This window comes from Sander lucioperca, chromosome 1, assembly GCF_008315115.2.
Source record: "Sander lucioperca isolate FBNREF2018 chromosome 1, SLUC_FBN_1.2, whole genome shotgun sequence".
Classification (NCBI taxonomy): Eukaryota; Metazoa; Chordata; class Actinopteri; order Perciformes; family Percidae; genus Sander; species Sander lucioperca.
This window is the reverse complement of record NC_050173.1, coordinates 29,179,930-29,195,767: the sequence shown is the minus strand read 5'-3', so window position 1 is coordinate 29,195,767 and position 15,838 is coordinate 29,179,930. Positions and strand designations below refer to the sequence as shown.

The 15,838-nt window shown below is 38.7% G+C and overlaps 1 protein-coding gene across 1 annotated transcript; it reads right to left on the bottom strand.

Annotated features, from left to right (window-relative positions):
- Positions 1-1,422: 1,422 nt before the first annotated feature.
- Positions 1,423-15,467, bottom strand: slc9a6a (solute carrier family 9 member A6a). The gene is made up of 16 exons (XM_031302919.2): positions 15,176-15,467; positions 13,984-14,183; positions 13,477-13,554; positions 13,224-13,300; positions 12,932-13,044; positions 11,281-11,386; positions 9,357-9,498; positions 8,804-8,909; positions 8,545-8,633; positions 7,987-8,100; positions 7,758-7,869; positions 6,865-7,018; positions 6,589-6,619; positions 6,420-6,505; positions 5,224-5,329; positions 1,423-4,971 (listed from the first exon to the last, which is right to left on the bottom strand). The coding sequence occupies exons 1-16, from the start codon at positions 15,465-15,467 to the stop codon at positions 4,699-4,701; spliced, it is 2,079 nt and encodes a 692-aa protein (XP_031158779.1). The 3' UTR covers positions 1,423-4,698.
- Positions 15,468-15,838: the final 371 nt, after the last annotated feature.

Sequence of the window (15,838 nt, the reverse complement as noted above, 5' to 3'; positions counted from 1 at the left end):
TGCTAATAAAAAAGCTTTCAATTGGTTACTGTAGGCTACATGACTGTACAATGACCTTTGCCCCCCCCCCCCCATATATCTACCTTCATCTGCTATTGTAAAACAGGAGTGTAATTTGTCTTATACAACTAGACTTTTTGCTTGATTTACAGTTCAGCTGAAAGACAATTGTCTACTCAAGCCAAAGCAAAGTGGCTCTTTAAAACTACTATTTCCTCTCTGGACTGTAACTCCACCATACAGACATTCTTGAGCGGACTGGAGGGAGTTGTGCCCATATTAGGAACATGTTACCTGACATCTGGCACAAATTGTGCCTGGGTGAATAAAATAGCACCGTCTTGGCTGTGCAGGAAGGGTGCGGCTTTCATATCAACACCACTCTGCCCCTTTATTTTGGACGGATGAGTGAAATGTGTCATCAAAATTTGTTTATTTTTATTTAATTTGTTTGTTTGTTTTTTGGGGGGGGGGGGGGGGGGAAAAGATTTTAGTTTAGATATTTTTTGGTGTATTTAATCATTGAGAATAAAAAGTAACAGGAAAATAGTAGATCAATTTATGTTTTTTAAGCTTGATGAGTGTTTGATCAAATTGGGAAAATAAAATGTAGTTATTAGAGCAAGGTGCATATTTCACATGCCTCCTTAGAATTAAAAATTAATTTATTCCATAAAGACAGCATGAGAAGATGTCATTTAGCTCTAACATCACACACTAGAGAATGTTTGACACATCCAGGGTCATAACAGAAAACCCTACCCCAGAGTTAACCTACAACAAGGAATAATCCATGCATTTTTATTCACAGGTCTGGACTGGAAGTGATTCCTAACCTTTTAAGCATAGTCTCAAATGAAAGTGTCTACCTGTGAACAATCGTAGCAACTTGCTTATGTTTACAAGTTCACCCCTAAAGTGTTTTTTTTCTTCTTGGGTTGTTTCTATTGGACTTTTAGAGGCCTGAAGAGATACAACTATCCAGTGTTACATAAGAAAAAAAAAGAGAAGAAATACTATATGTATTGTCTTTTCCTGCTTATCATCTCACAGGCTTACACGTTCATCTTGTGACCCTTTTTTGGGGCTGTACCTCCATGTTGGAAACCACTGCACCCCAAATATTTGAGGTTAACTCTGACCAGCCAGTCCCAGTCTAAGTTGACTTTATCCAAATGGAATATTTGACCATCTTTAATAGCGTGGAGGCTTGGGCTACCTGCCACATTTCAAGGCTATGAAGATTATAAACCTGTTCTTAGCACAATGTTAAATTCCCAGATTTATGTAACTCAAATAAAATCACTTCTGGCACTAATCTTTCATATTTCTTGAGGATGGGATGATCGACACAGCTGCATGGACCCAGACGTCCAATAAAAAAGAAAACAAGGTAAATGAGGAGGCCATTACAGCGAGGGCTTTAATCAAAAGCACAGGTTTCTGTTTATTGACCGTTGCACGCACATCAACAGGTGAGAGTATATTTACACAGATGGTAACAGTCAGTACCTGCAACACAGACGAAAGGAGAGACAACACGTCTCCCTCTCAGATGCGCGCGCACACACACGCACACACACACAGAGTTTGCAGTATAAAGATAGAGTGGACTGTCTGACAACACAAAGCACAGCAGGCCTCTTTGGTCAGCTACTTCAGAAAGGGTTTCCAATGATCAAAGTCTATCACAAGTCACCATTCAGAGAGAGAACACCAACTGGCAGAGCAGTAGGCAAACACCAAAACCTATATGTATATATATATATATATATATATATATATATATATATTTGTTTTTTCCCCACCATATGTTGAAGATAAATGATTCATTCTCTGTAGAAGTAATGGCAACAGCATTCAAACATTGACACAAGTACCTGAATGGTGAAGTGATGAGATGTAACAGCGGTAAGAAAAGACTTTTAATCATCTCGGCTGCCACTGTAATGTGGAAATAATTATTTACAAGAAATATCAATGAACCAACTTGACTTCTACTGAACATTCATTCAAGATCCTTAAGAAACTGATGTTAATTTTTCCTTTGACCTTCCAAAACATAAAGGGAAATAATATAAAAGCAACTGTTGGTTAAAACATTAGAGCAAAAATAAAACGTTCCTAATGGATACGTACAAATTCTTCAACTTTTATTTTTGACTTCATCATTTCCCTTCCACAAAATAAAATCAATAATAGCACAAATGAAAAGCATAAAATGGTGGAAAGAATAAATCATTTCCTGGACAAAGTGGTGTCCAGAGGCATGCCTGATTGGAAAAAAAATGTAAACACTTTCAATTACAAGTTCCTGCACAGCAGAAGATAAACTGTGGAAAGCGATATCCAAAAGCCTGCACTTCCTTCCACCTCTGTATCGTTCCCAACACACAAACAGGCCTAACTATCTTTCTTCCATTTCTCTCTTTTATCATCTCTTTCTTTCACTCTTTTCTGAAAACATATTAAAATCGTCTTGCATCCATTTTGCATACACCTAATTATTTTTTCTTTAGTTCACCAAGACGATAAACCGCAAAACCATGGTGTTCAACAAAGTCACCGTGTTCGGAGTGTTTTCTGGCTTCTGTCCTCATCAACACAGCGTTGCCATGGTGAGGCCCTATCAGCGCTTCCTGTTAAACCCGCTGCTATACTCAGCTCACAGAACTCTTCCGTTCTTCTTGTGCACCCACACTGACATAAGACTACGTTTAAAAATGTAACACATCCATCAATGGGTACCCCTTTACTAGTATTTTTTATGACTTAATGCATCTTAAAGCTAGTATATACTGAATTAATGTTAGTATACTTCTCTCTAACCATCAAACCATTAACCCTCAAGGACATTGTTGTGTACAGCAGAGAAAAACATCCAGCATTTCAACAACTACTGTTGTTCTCATAATGTTGAACTGCCATAGTGCAAACATCCTGCTCATATCAGAGATGAAATGATTAGAATAATCATCAGGTAGCTTTTCCTGTCTTATTCACTGATTTTATGGACTTCCTTGTATAAAATCTAGGGCTGCAATAATCAGTCGATGAATGGTTTAGTGGTTTAATGGTTCAATCGACAAGCAATTTTGATAATCAATTAATCGTTTGTCATTTTTTAAGCAAACATTCACCGTGTCCAGCTTCTCAAATGTAAATATTTACTTCTTTTTTTTTACATTTATTTTATATTAATTGAATATCTTTGGGTTTTCAACTGTTGATCAGACAAAACAAGATATTTAAATATGTCAACTTAAGCTCTGGGAAAATGTTACACTGTATAGATCAAATGATTAATCAATTTGATCTATACTACAAAAAATAGCTGTCAGATTAATTGATGATAAAAAAAATAATAATTGGCTGCAGCCCTAATAAAATCATAAGAGAGATAATCAATTCTCTGATTTGCCAAAATTATACTCACAAAACCTCTTGTGTTCTGACCAATAACAAATTTCTTTAGTGGCAAATTCATTTATCTATGTGTGTTCTTCAGGTTCATTTAATGCGAAATATTTCATCCAAAGTCTCAACAATAATGCACGAATGTTACAGAAACTGTACGCACAAAGCTAAATGTATATGACAAATGTGAGTCAGCTTTAAGTAATTAAGCTCTGTTGCAAAAATAATACAAAACACTTTAAGGTTGTCTGCATTCAGTTTTCACAAAATGTCAAAATGCAGAACAAAAATGGCACTAATCACTCTCTGATAAAACTCACTGGGATCTCCTTTTTGGAACAAAAGCCCTTCCTTCTGCAGTGAGCGACATCAGCTTCTACAATAAGGTGTAAAGTCCCTCTCTATGTCACAGTCAAAGGTCATTGGGAGAGATCCACAACTCTCACTGCCAGGTTACACTGCATCAGTGACATCACATTGTTACACACTATTTACAGGCAAATAGCACAAACTAACAGCCCAAACACCCACTGAGTATATTGCTACCTTATGGACAGAGGGGTCGGTTTAGTTTTTTTTGTATATTTTGTTCTTTTTACAAAGTAAAACTACAACTGCATGATTGCCCATCCTGAACTGGCTCTGCTTTCCAGTCTGGGTTGCCAGGCTTAAAACTACAATTCCCAGGCACTTGATTGTAACAAAAATGTACAGTAAAGTTGTCCAATGGGTCAGCATGCCTCTGATGGGCAGAGAAAAGGCAGCAACATTCAAAGTCAGACCCAAAACACAAAAGCCCTCAACCTCCCATACGAAGAAAACACCAAGCATCCTCAGCATGCAAATCAAAGTTATAGTACTCTAATGATATACTGTACATCGACAAATTGGTTGCTACTTGCATTTACTCACTAACACATGCTGCTAGACCTCTGTGCAATGCTACAGTAAGGTGACTGACACGCAGCTTTAAGCCAAACTAAGTGAAACTGACTTTCAATTGAATACCAACAAAGGCAAATAAATAAGACTATATTACAATTATGGCAGATGCCAGAGAGGTGTAGAAACAAGTAGAGCGAGGAGAATGAGGTAGAGACAGTGATTAGCCACATTGGGGTTAGTGAGGAAATGTGTGGGGAAACAGAAGAATGAGGCAAGCGCAAAAGTGAACAAAGTGGAGGAGTGAATATTAGGAATGTCAGGTACTGGTCTTTCGCTCGATGGCTCGGGTCAGTGTGAGTCGGACGGTATGTCTGGGTCTGCGTTGAAAGACTATCTTCACATCCGCATGCGGTGGTGGGGGTCCGTAAAGGGCGGCTCAGAGTCATCCATGGGTAGCACCAGGCGTGTGCCTCTCATCACCAGCTCGTGATCTCCATACGTTAACTCTCTGTCCAAGTCATCAGAGGTGGCAGCGCCAGCAAAGGCTGGACCGCCGCTCGTGTGGGAACCTGAGGCATCTGTACTGACTGTGATGTCACCGTAGGTCAGGTTGATGTCACCGTCTGTCAGGATGAGGTCAGAGTCGTCATCCTTCAACTGGCACTCATTCTGGTGAGAGGGAAGAGGATTGTTACTCACACAAACTGAAATAAATGTGACTTTAACACTCTTTTTTTTGTAACTCTGGTTATTGATTATTACAATTTCCTCATCTGCCCAGTTAAACAAAACCTTAAGCTTCAAACTGGACATCTGCGCTTCATGATTCATCACAACAACTTTTTTCATCGGTTTATACAGGATACATCTTAACAAACACAGTTCAGCCAAAAATAGCTCCTGTATGAACCAGTGTCTGACCTCATAGGCCTGAGCGCTGGTGAGGAAGCGGGCGAGGGGGCCGCAGCAGGGAGGCAGCGTGGCTGTGAGAGGGGGGCCGCTGTGAGTCAGGATGGGCTTCAGGTAGCTGGAAAGGGCTCAAGTCAAGGACATATTTCATAGAGAACAAGCACTAATAGAGAGTGGCAAGACACGACAAACAAAGAATCCTGTAAAGTGTGATTAATGAATGCTCTTTAAGTGTATATAGACAAATGTTGGCTTTCTTGTCAAAGTTAAAAGGGCAAACTGATCAAAATTAAAGTAATTGAATTAGGTCATTTATATAACCTTATACTACGCAGCCAATGAAGAAGATCATTTGTCTTCAACTCTGTACATGGTTCCTACTAAATGACGACTCCTGTTTAGATTTGTCTGTACAGTAGAGACGCATCTTATGGGCTGGTCTCACAGCAACTAAGAAGATGTTGGCCTTGAGATGGCAGCCGCCACACACCTTAACCTGGCAGCAATGAGCCAACTCACTTCTTGAAATTGTTTCGATGGAGTGGTCCGTGGCCCGAATACATGGCGCCACCATTAAAACTATCAGGGCATGGGATGAAACATACACTTTAATTAAATAAAGGGTGCAGCGTGATCGTCTTTAGTTTTTGGGGGGAGAGATCTGGGGTGGGGTGGGGTGGGGGTGGGGTCGCTCGCTATGGGGGAGGGGGGGAAGGTAGACTTTTTGGTTTTAGTTTTGAAATGTTTTACATTGTATGTGTGTTAAGGGATAGGGGGGCTGAAAAAAAAGAAAAGAAAGAAAGGGCTAAATCTGTGATGTGTAATGTTGTTAATCTTGTGCCTTTCTCAATAAAAAATGTATCAAAACAAACAAACTCTGTACATGGTGCTCCCTCTGCTGTCTGACACTGCGAGCTACAGTAGTCACCACTTAACTGGAACATGTTTGATACCACTCGCCTTCATTTATCCTTTATCTAACCTACAAAGGTTTTGTAGATGTTGCATTGTATTTGCAGTTTTTAATATTCAATTATATTACTCTTTTTGTTATGGTATGTTATGACTGATTTCTGCTGTTTATGTTATATATTTTTATATTTTCTGTGTCAAAGGTGCAGCATTCTTTAAAGGCTGGTCATCTATGTGTCTAGCACAGAGAAAATAAAAAATAAGTAGTAAACTAATCATTTGCTGCCAAAGGATACTTGTGGTCAAAGTTGTACCAAATTCTGAAAAGCCAGGCACTTTCTTGTTTGGTGCTTCTTCTCTCTGAGCCTTCAGTGATACTCACCTGTACAAACACAGAAAATGTGGTTTAGGTGTTTTCTTACAGTCACATTACAGCAATAAGTGGTTTACAAGGGCCACACTTACAGGGTTATCTTGATCAGAGTCCACTCCCACTCTGTAAAGGAAAAAAACACATCAATCAGCTGCAGTCAAAAGTTACAATGACTTGATTTTTGGACCTGATGAACCAGTTAAACATGGGGGTCATAAAGTCTGGACATAAAAGCATTTGAAAAAGTAAATTTCTCTGACATTATCTGAAATGCCATGACTTGTCAAAACCCTCCAGCGTTCAACAAATGCTAACTGCAAATCCAGTTTGACCTATGAATGGGTTTGATAGGTGAAGGAGAGGCATACCGTATGTGCTGGCAGGACAGCATCTGGGTGGTGCCACCTCCACAAATCCAAACAGTAAAGAAGACAACGAGCAGAGTGGTGGTAAACATCATCTGACGGGCGTATGTCGCCGTGTCCCTGATGGACAGGGCGAAGGTCATTGCGCCTCGCAGTCCTAAAAAGCACAGCACGAAGAATGTTACACACAAACAAGTATGCAAGTTCCTATAGAAGACAAATGATCAAGCCTGTGTTAGTTATCTTTTAATCGAGTCACAGTGAGTGATGAGGCCTACATTTCTCTTATTCTTAAAGCTCCATTGTGTAATTTTTTTAGTTGATTCTTAGCAAAAACCCCTTTGTTCTTTCACAAATATGTGCTCATTCATGTGTAATTACTTCCACCAACTAATCAAAGTATTCTCGTAAGCGTAGAATCTGCCACTTAGAATCATTCAGAATACATACGAGCAGGTCGCTCGAATGACGGCCGCCATGTAGCGCCTCCATCTTTAAAATACATTAGCCAAAGAGGGACATACCTCCGCCTTTCGCCCTCTTACACTCAGTGGCACCGTGACGAATGCCAGGGGGAGATTACTCGCCAGGGAAGCGAAAAAGAGAATTCAAACGACATTGCGACAGGCAAAGCAACAAGACCAAAGTTAATACTGGAGTGGCTAGAACAGCTGTGTAAACGATGGAGCTACTAAGAGCTAATTTCGGGTTCGGCCACCATAGGAGTTAAAACGCGCTCGGAATGGGAGGGGCTAGAAAGTAATATTCAGTTGGTTGTCATATACAATTTCACCGCTAGATGGGAGAAATTCTTACACAATGTAGCTTTAACCAAACCTTTTTACAGTGGTAACAATATACACGGTAAATATCTTCTCTATCTGTATACCACTAACCCGCAAACATCATCATGTGCTGGAAGTTGGAAGTGATCTTGTTGCGTCGTCCCAGATTAAGAAGTAATGAGAGAGGGTAGATGTTCGCAGCTCTTCCCAGGAAAACTGCCACCTGGGTGGGAACAAGGTTAAGGAGAAAACAACAATGCTGATACTAACATGCAAGTGAAAATAGCTACTGTTGTGAGGGTTATATCAAGCTTTGTGTGCACCCGTTTGCAAAAGATACAAAAGCTCCAACGATGAACATGGGATTAAAGATATGGCTCTGGAAGGTGAACAGGGCCAGACCCATGTAGGAGAAAATGAAGTTCTCTGCCAGGAAATTTAGCAGCTCAAACAGCTGCAACACAAGAAAAACAACATCAACGGACGTCTAAACGGACGTATAAATACACTTGGCTTGCACGGCTTTGACTGTAATCAAACTTTCAAAACATTTTAATTTCAGTGCATGTATAAATGTTATTTTTGTTTCATTTCACTTGAAAGGAAAAAACTATTTTTAGCTTTGGATTATTTTTTCGTTAATAATGCCTCTTTCGTTCAAATCTTTTTTTAATCTATCAAATTTGGTTTTCCTCCGTCATTAAAAAAAAAAGTTTGGTACTAGTACATTGTATGTAGAGTGAAGAAGAGAGGGTACAGAAGAAGTTTAACGCAACAGAATTACAGATTTAATGCATCAGTACTTGACCGGTGAAGGTGGCTGAATGCATAACTTTTTTTTACTGTCAAAATAAAGGCACAGACATTGAAAAATGAATAGCAGGAGTGTAGGTCTGACCTGTTTAGTCCTGTCCTGGGAATCAGGAGACAGGTTGTTGAAGGTGTAGTGGGCCTGAGTGATTCCACAGAACAGTACCGCCACCACACCTGCAACACACCAGGAGGGACAGAGATACAGAAACAGAAGAGTTAGAAGATTAATAAACAAGGATTATTAGCAATAACATTAGGTTTAAACAAGTTGTGTGTGTGTGTGTGTGTGTGTGTGTGTGTCTTGTGTGTTTGCGTGTGTGTGTGTGTGTGTGTGTGTGTGTTACCTGTGAAGCCACAGGCCTCAGCCAGCAGGAATGTGCTCCATGACATTAGGAAGAACAGAGCCGTCTCTAACAGCGGGAAATCCCTCAGTTTAGTGAACTTGGTCACGTACGGACAAGAAGTCAAGGAGTTTAACAATGACACTGAAAAAATTAATTCATAATATAACATCCGCTAAAAGTTTTTTATTTATTTTTTTAACAGGTGAATCTGAAAAAAATGACATTGCGGAGCTATAATTTTACTTGTTTCCAAAGCAAAGTGATTTTGTTAAATCGACGCAGAGCTCTAATGGAGCAATTGTCCATATTTTATTTCAAAATATTGTGGATTCTTCAGACAAGAAAACTATATTGTAAACAACTACCATTATGGACTCATTTTTATTTGACCTTTTTATCATTATTTTAAAAACAAGGTTGTATTTTTTTTTTTTTTTTTTTACAAAACCTGCTCACAGTGGATGGATTTTACATGTTATTTCATGTCTTATTATGAAAAGTTTGACAAATAGCTATGTCTTCTATATGAATAATGAAATGACAGAAAAGATATGAGAGCAGTGACGACCCCGGTGGCCACTCCCAGAGCAAAGGAGCCGCTGAAAACTCCAAGGAACATCCCGAAAGACTTCAGCAACGCCATGACCTCAAAGGTGTGACTGTTGTCCCCCTGTGGCTGGTATGCTACTATAGACCTGATATAACACATGTGTACAGAGAGTGTAAATCATGTCAAACATTAAGATAAATCACTGCAGACTGAAGGTTTATAGTTATACATAAACTTAAAAACAGCTAACGTTAAAGCCTGCATACAGAAAATGTAGAAGGCATTTATATAATATGATGTAACAGCCTAACTTGTACTTTAAACAGTCTTCTTATTGGCAAATAATTTTGTCAATAACTGCACATTCCACCACACTATAGAAGGTCTCCTGCTACATTTCAGGTTTGCGTCTGTTGATAAAGAGCAGGCTTTCACAACAATGACTCTCACTCATACTGTACAAGTTAAGATAAAGAGAAAAGCAGAGTAATGTAGACGTCAGTGGGTTGGAACAAAAGAGTCTCAGACTCTATTTGGATAGTTAAGTGTAAATACTCAACTTATAAAGTTGTGGCCTGCTTAGAAGTCTACTCAAGTGATTTTGCTGTGTGAAAATAAGTATAGATATGTAATCTATCTTTTAGACTGCATACTGTATATGCATGTAAGTTTCCACTGAGGTCAAGGTTTTTTGCAAGGGACACATGTTCCCATAAATCCAGAGCAGGGTTGGAACAATAGATATAAAAAAAATACTAAATGTGATGATGTCACTGCTGTTATCCTAACAACCAACAATGACAAAAAGAGAAGGAACTTGTTTTTTTTTTTACCACATATCATTAAATGCTGTTAAATACACCATTTTTAAAAGGTGGAAAACCACATTCTGCCGAAAAGAAAAAGAGACTACGGAGCTGTTTCCTTCCTCTAAGAGAATTTAGTGCAAATAAAGAGAGTTTTTAAATCTGCTTCGAAATTGGTGTGGACAGAAAAATTCAAATGTGTTTTCAGTGTGCCAAAGGCAGCAACACAACAAACTCATTAACATATCTGTGTCGCAGCTACCATGCACTGTACAGTAAATTTTTAATGAAGGAAGATGAAATGTGTCACCTTGAGGTTGAGTATCAACACTGAACCATCCCAATAAAGTCATACTTAAAAGAACAAGATGATACTGCTGATCAAACCTGGGTTGAATAGTTTTTTGAAAATAATTCCGTTTTTAAACTGGAGTCTGGAATGAGAGGGATTTTATTGCAGCAGAATTAATTAAAATTCAGCAGGATAGTTGTCAGTGAGAAAAAGCAATTTTCAAATATTTTGCTGAGGTAGTTTTGCAATAAAATGTGAAGTTATATATTCACCCTCTACATTCACAGCCCCCACACTCGCAAAACATATCACCAGGCATTTTGTTTATTAGCATTCCAGGCATCCTGCCTTCTTCTCTGCTTTTTAATTTTTTTTTAAATAATAGAAATGTGCTATTTGCTGATTCACCAAAAAAAAGCAAAACTATATAAATAAACAACGAAATGTTCTGCATCTCTGGTTGAATAAGCCAGAGTCTAAAAACAAATGTCCGGTGATTTGTCATGTTTGTCCCAAAGGCACCGCAAAAGGCAAACAATGCCATGCTCTACTTAGTGCACCCGTTCAATGGGCTGGTCAGATTCTCTCTGGCCCTTCCACTGTGCCTGCTGTAACAATTTACAATTCTGTGGAAATAATAACAGTCCCATGTGGAGTGTTAGCTTAGTGACCACCTCATGGTGTTAATGAGAAGCTGATTAGATTAGTTTAAAGGTCCAGGCTGATCGATACAAAAGCATGACTTGCAATTTTGCTATTTCTCTCAGGAGTAATTTAGCAGCTCATTTAGCACATTCAAACTGGTTGGGGATAGATGCAGCCGACTTACGAGGACAGAATCACAGCCACTGCATCGTTGAGCACACTCTCTCCAAACAGCAGAGCGTACAGATCAACGTCTACCTGCAGCTCGTTGAAGATGGCCAGGACCGTCACTGTGAAGAAAGAGGAACACACTAAATTAGAACTGAACCAAGTAATGACACACATCACTGAGCAAGATTGAAGCGGGTGTCAAGAGCTGTATTTTAATTTTTTATGATACAAACTATAATACCATAAAAGTATATATTAATAGGAAAAGTAAGGAAATTCACTCTACACTCAAAATGAATTAGACAACAATGGAGAAGCACATCTGCGCTGTCCTGGCGAGAATTTGGGTGGAAGAACCTAATGAGATTTTTTTAAACGCCAGCACAACAGACTTTCTTGAACAATAACATTACATGCTGGAGGTCCTGTGGGGAAAAGAAGGCAAATCATAATCATGTGTTTTGGCAGTGCCCTTTAATTCTGGTCTACTGGAAACAAATTAAAAGCTTTATGGAAAAGGTGTTAAAGGAGACTCCGTACCTGGGTTTGAGACCAGAAACTGTTAAGGGATATGTAAACAAGTTTATGTTTAATATTATGTTGATAGCCATTAAGAAAGCCATTACAAGGAAGTGGTTGACAACAGATGTACCCAAGGTTGAAGATTGGTTCGAGGTTATCCACGACATTTATGTGATGGAGAAGCTTTTTCACTTTTACTGTAAGACTTGAACGAGATCAATTTAAAAACTGTTGGGCATCCTGGGTTGAATCGATATCCTCACTTAGATCAGACTTTACTTAATTTATGATGATCTTATTTTCACGTCTCCTCCCCCTAATTTTTTGTTTAAGCTACTCAAATGTTCGTTCACTTAAATTTTTCTCCAGGAGTACATATTTTCAGCTTGTCTTTCTTTCAGACTAACTGTATTATTATTATTTTATTTTTTTCACTATTTTAATTATTGTGTCCACTTGTATAACCAAGTTCTTTTTTCTTTCTTTTTCTTTTTTTCGAGAATTTTTCTTTTTCCTTTCACTCATTTATTTTCTCTGGATTTTCAATTATGTTTAAGTATGTCATTCCATTCTTTTCTACGTATATATTATTTTTTTTATTTTTTTCTTTAAATCAGAAAAAGATGCATATTTGTTGTGCTGTATTATGTACACCAATGTGTTCGTAATAAAAGAAAAAAAAAAAGTATATATTAATGATTAACATTTTTTTGCACTGACAAACTAACTACAGTAAACTAACTGCAACTTTGGAATTTAAAATTACAGGATATTTAAAACTGAAACTGAAAGTATTTATGTTTTCTGAGCTTTTTCCCTGACGCGCTTAACCACAGTTTTTTTTAACATTTTACCATCAGTTGGACTTTGTATTGTGGGAATAATAGTGTCCTTCAAAACTACACTCAAGAATTGAGCAATTGTAAGAGAGATGATGGTCATGTTTCCAGCGTGAATGAATTATTCTTGTATGCAAATTTGACAAATCTTTAACTTTATGATGAGTTGTTTGCCTGTGTCCTGTTTGCAAGAATGTGTACTACAAGTTTTGAGCAATTCAAGAGATAGAAGTGAATCCAGGTTATAATTAAGGTAACTTGTAAGCAAGACAAGCTTTGAAGATTGAGAAAACGCAAATGTACCAGGATCTGTGGCAGAGACAATGGCTCCAAAGAACAGACAATCAGTGAAGAAGAAGTCTCCACCCAGCTGTCCCACCTGCTTCATTAGCAATACACAGCCGTACATCAGCAACCTGACGGAAGAACAGCAGGTGGTTTTGCACATCATCATAAACATCACCGACGTTGGTGGCATTAAGGGCACTTTACAACTACAGTAATTTACATATATGAATACTGCTCTGTCGTATGATGTATTTTGTGCAACTATTGTGTCTACGATGTAGTCGTGTGTGCTAATTAATATTCTTACCCAATAACAAAACAGGAAACAACTGTCCCCAGGAAGGCATAAGCCAGGATGGATCCCATGTTACGGAAAAAGTGTCTCTGAAAGACAAAATAATTAAATATGAATCATCTGCATAGTGTCTTTAATTATCATTCATCTCTAAAGATGAGAAGGAATAAGTGGATTTTAGCATTTCATATTTAAAGAGGATATTATTTCATCAGGAGTCAAACATGTTAAAAATAGAAACAGAGTGCCCAAAATACTACTGTACCCTTTTCAAGCTGTAGCCAGCGTGGAAGATGATAGGTGGAAGGAGAATATTGAAGAACACTTCAGGGTCAAAGGTCACCTGAATCGACACAAAAACAGCATCATATTACAGTTCTGAATCACTATAATTAGGTTACGCATTCAACCAAAAAAGAGAGAATGTTGTTTTAATGGATACTTGGATGATGGGATAACTTAAATAAGTTAATTAATCATAAATGACACATCTGGGGCAGCATGAAGTAGCTTTCAGGACAATCGACAAAAGGTTATTATAACACTGAAATGACAAGATGGAAAAAGGGGACGGCTTCTATACGCAGGCAGACCAAACGCATTACGGCTAATAGCATTTTTTTAATCAGCTTCATTAATCAGCTCTACATTTTACAGTTGCAACATGAAAAGTAGAAAAACGTCAAACCTGTAGACAGACATAGAAACTTCAGAACACCTAACATCACATTTTAAACAATCAAACATTTTAAACACGACTGACGGCCTGTACCTTTCGCAGCATCTCATTATCTTGCACGTCGTTCACCTCGTTGGCACCGATCTCTCCTTTCAGAGTGTACTCGTAGAATTTCCCACTGACGTTGACCAGCAGAGTGGCGGGGCTGGCATTGACGTGGCAGCTCATTGTGACGTTGCTAATGTCCCGAGGAACATGGATGCCATAGCGCAAGACCACGCCAACAAGTACACCTGGTGGGGAAGAGGCAGGACGAATGTGATACAGAGGGGAGAGATGATTAATATAAGCAGTCTATGGTTGCAACAAGGAGGCCAAAATCGATGAGGAGGTGTCACCAGAGGAGTGAGGAGTGGTGGTCATGATTCTGGCACTGCCTAAAGTTGCAGAGGACTATCAAATGTTTCAGTAAGACTATTTTGTGGAAAATAAATAAAGACAAATTCTAGGTACTTGTACTTTACTTAAATATTTCATTTTATGCAACTTTATACTTCTACTCCACTACATCTCAGAGGTAAATATTGTACTTTTTACTCCGTTACATTTGACAGCTTTAGTTACTTTTCAGATTAAGATCATTAAGTAAAAACACCTCTGTGGATGGACTATGGGTGTACTGGGGTTTTTAGCAATTACTGAAACTAGTTTTTGGAGATACAAAATGTATCAGATTCTACTACAGCATGAGCAACTTTTTATCCATTCAAACCATTATTTTGGCATCAACTCTATAAAAATGCCACCAAAGAGCAATGACAGCCCAATGAGTGGTGTTTGTCCTATTAGGTGTAGAAAGGGTTTATGCTGGTGTCTGGATGAAAGAGGAACAGTCAATCACACATCGTGGCGCATGCTCGACGTGACGTCTATCTGAAGCATATTTATCGTTGGCCTCACCAGTCACCAGACCAGAGTGTTAGGAAGTGAGATTTTGGGCTTGCTTTTTTATGCTACGGGGCCCAAAAAAACTTAGCTGCTTGGATGTTATTTTCCAGACCGAGCAGGGAGGTGTTTATAACGCCGTAACTAAGTAACTAAGCTTGTTACCCGATATCTACCTAGAACAGCTAAATGTACTAAAATGCGCCACAGCTTAACTGTATTGCCGGGGTTTGAAGAATAAAAGCAGATATTGACATGCAATCATTTCAAATCTAATCATCAATACAAAATCATAGTATAGACACTGATGACGTCTCTTAATCACGGTGGAGCATCTCACCATAAATCATCGCCAGTCCAGTTTCGTGCAGAAACCTAAACCGCCGGTGTTTGAACAACCAGATGGTTAGGATGGTGAGGGTGAGGAGCATTATGAAGATGAGCAGGTCCGCGCTGTCTTGCCTGTGGCTCTCCTCAACCTTTTTCTCTGTAACGATGTTCTCCATGGCACTGTCCTCCTGAATTGAAGATGCTCGGCAAACACATATGCTCACAGACAGACTCACTAGCATAAGCAGCCACAGCGTCCTCGTTGCCCTCCAGGCACTGTTGACAGTCACTTTAAACACCATTTCTGCTGCTCGGCGGTCAAATGCTGCAATGAACGTCGTAGATAAAAGCAAACTTTGTGCTAATATGATTCATGAACTGGGGGTAGTAGAGAGCAGAAAGACGACAGCAACAGAGGAATAGATTCCGGCCCGGAAGTGAAAACTTTTTTTTTTTTCAGAGAGTGTACAATGTTTATTTCGAAGTAAAAGCACCGTTGCAGGAATTCCCTGGTTTAAATAAGCACTAACAGGCCATTCTTAGCGCAACATAGTGTGTGTAATTGATATGAAATGTGATAAATAAAAGATATTGATTTGGTCGTTTTTCACGGAGTATTTCCATATCTGACGTCTCTTATTTTGAAATCTCCAAAAACAATTATCACTCACTG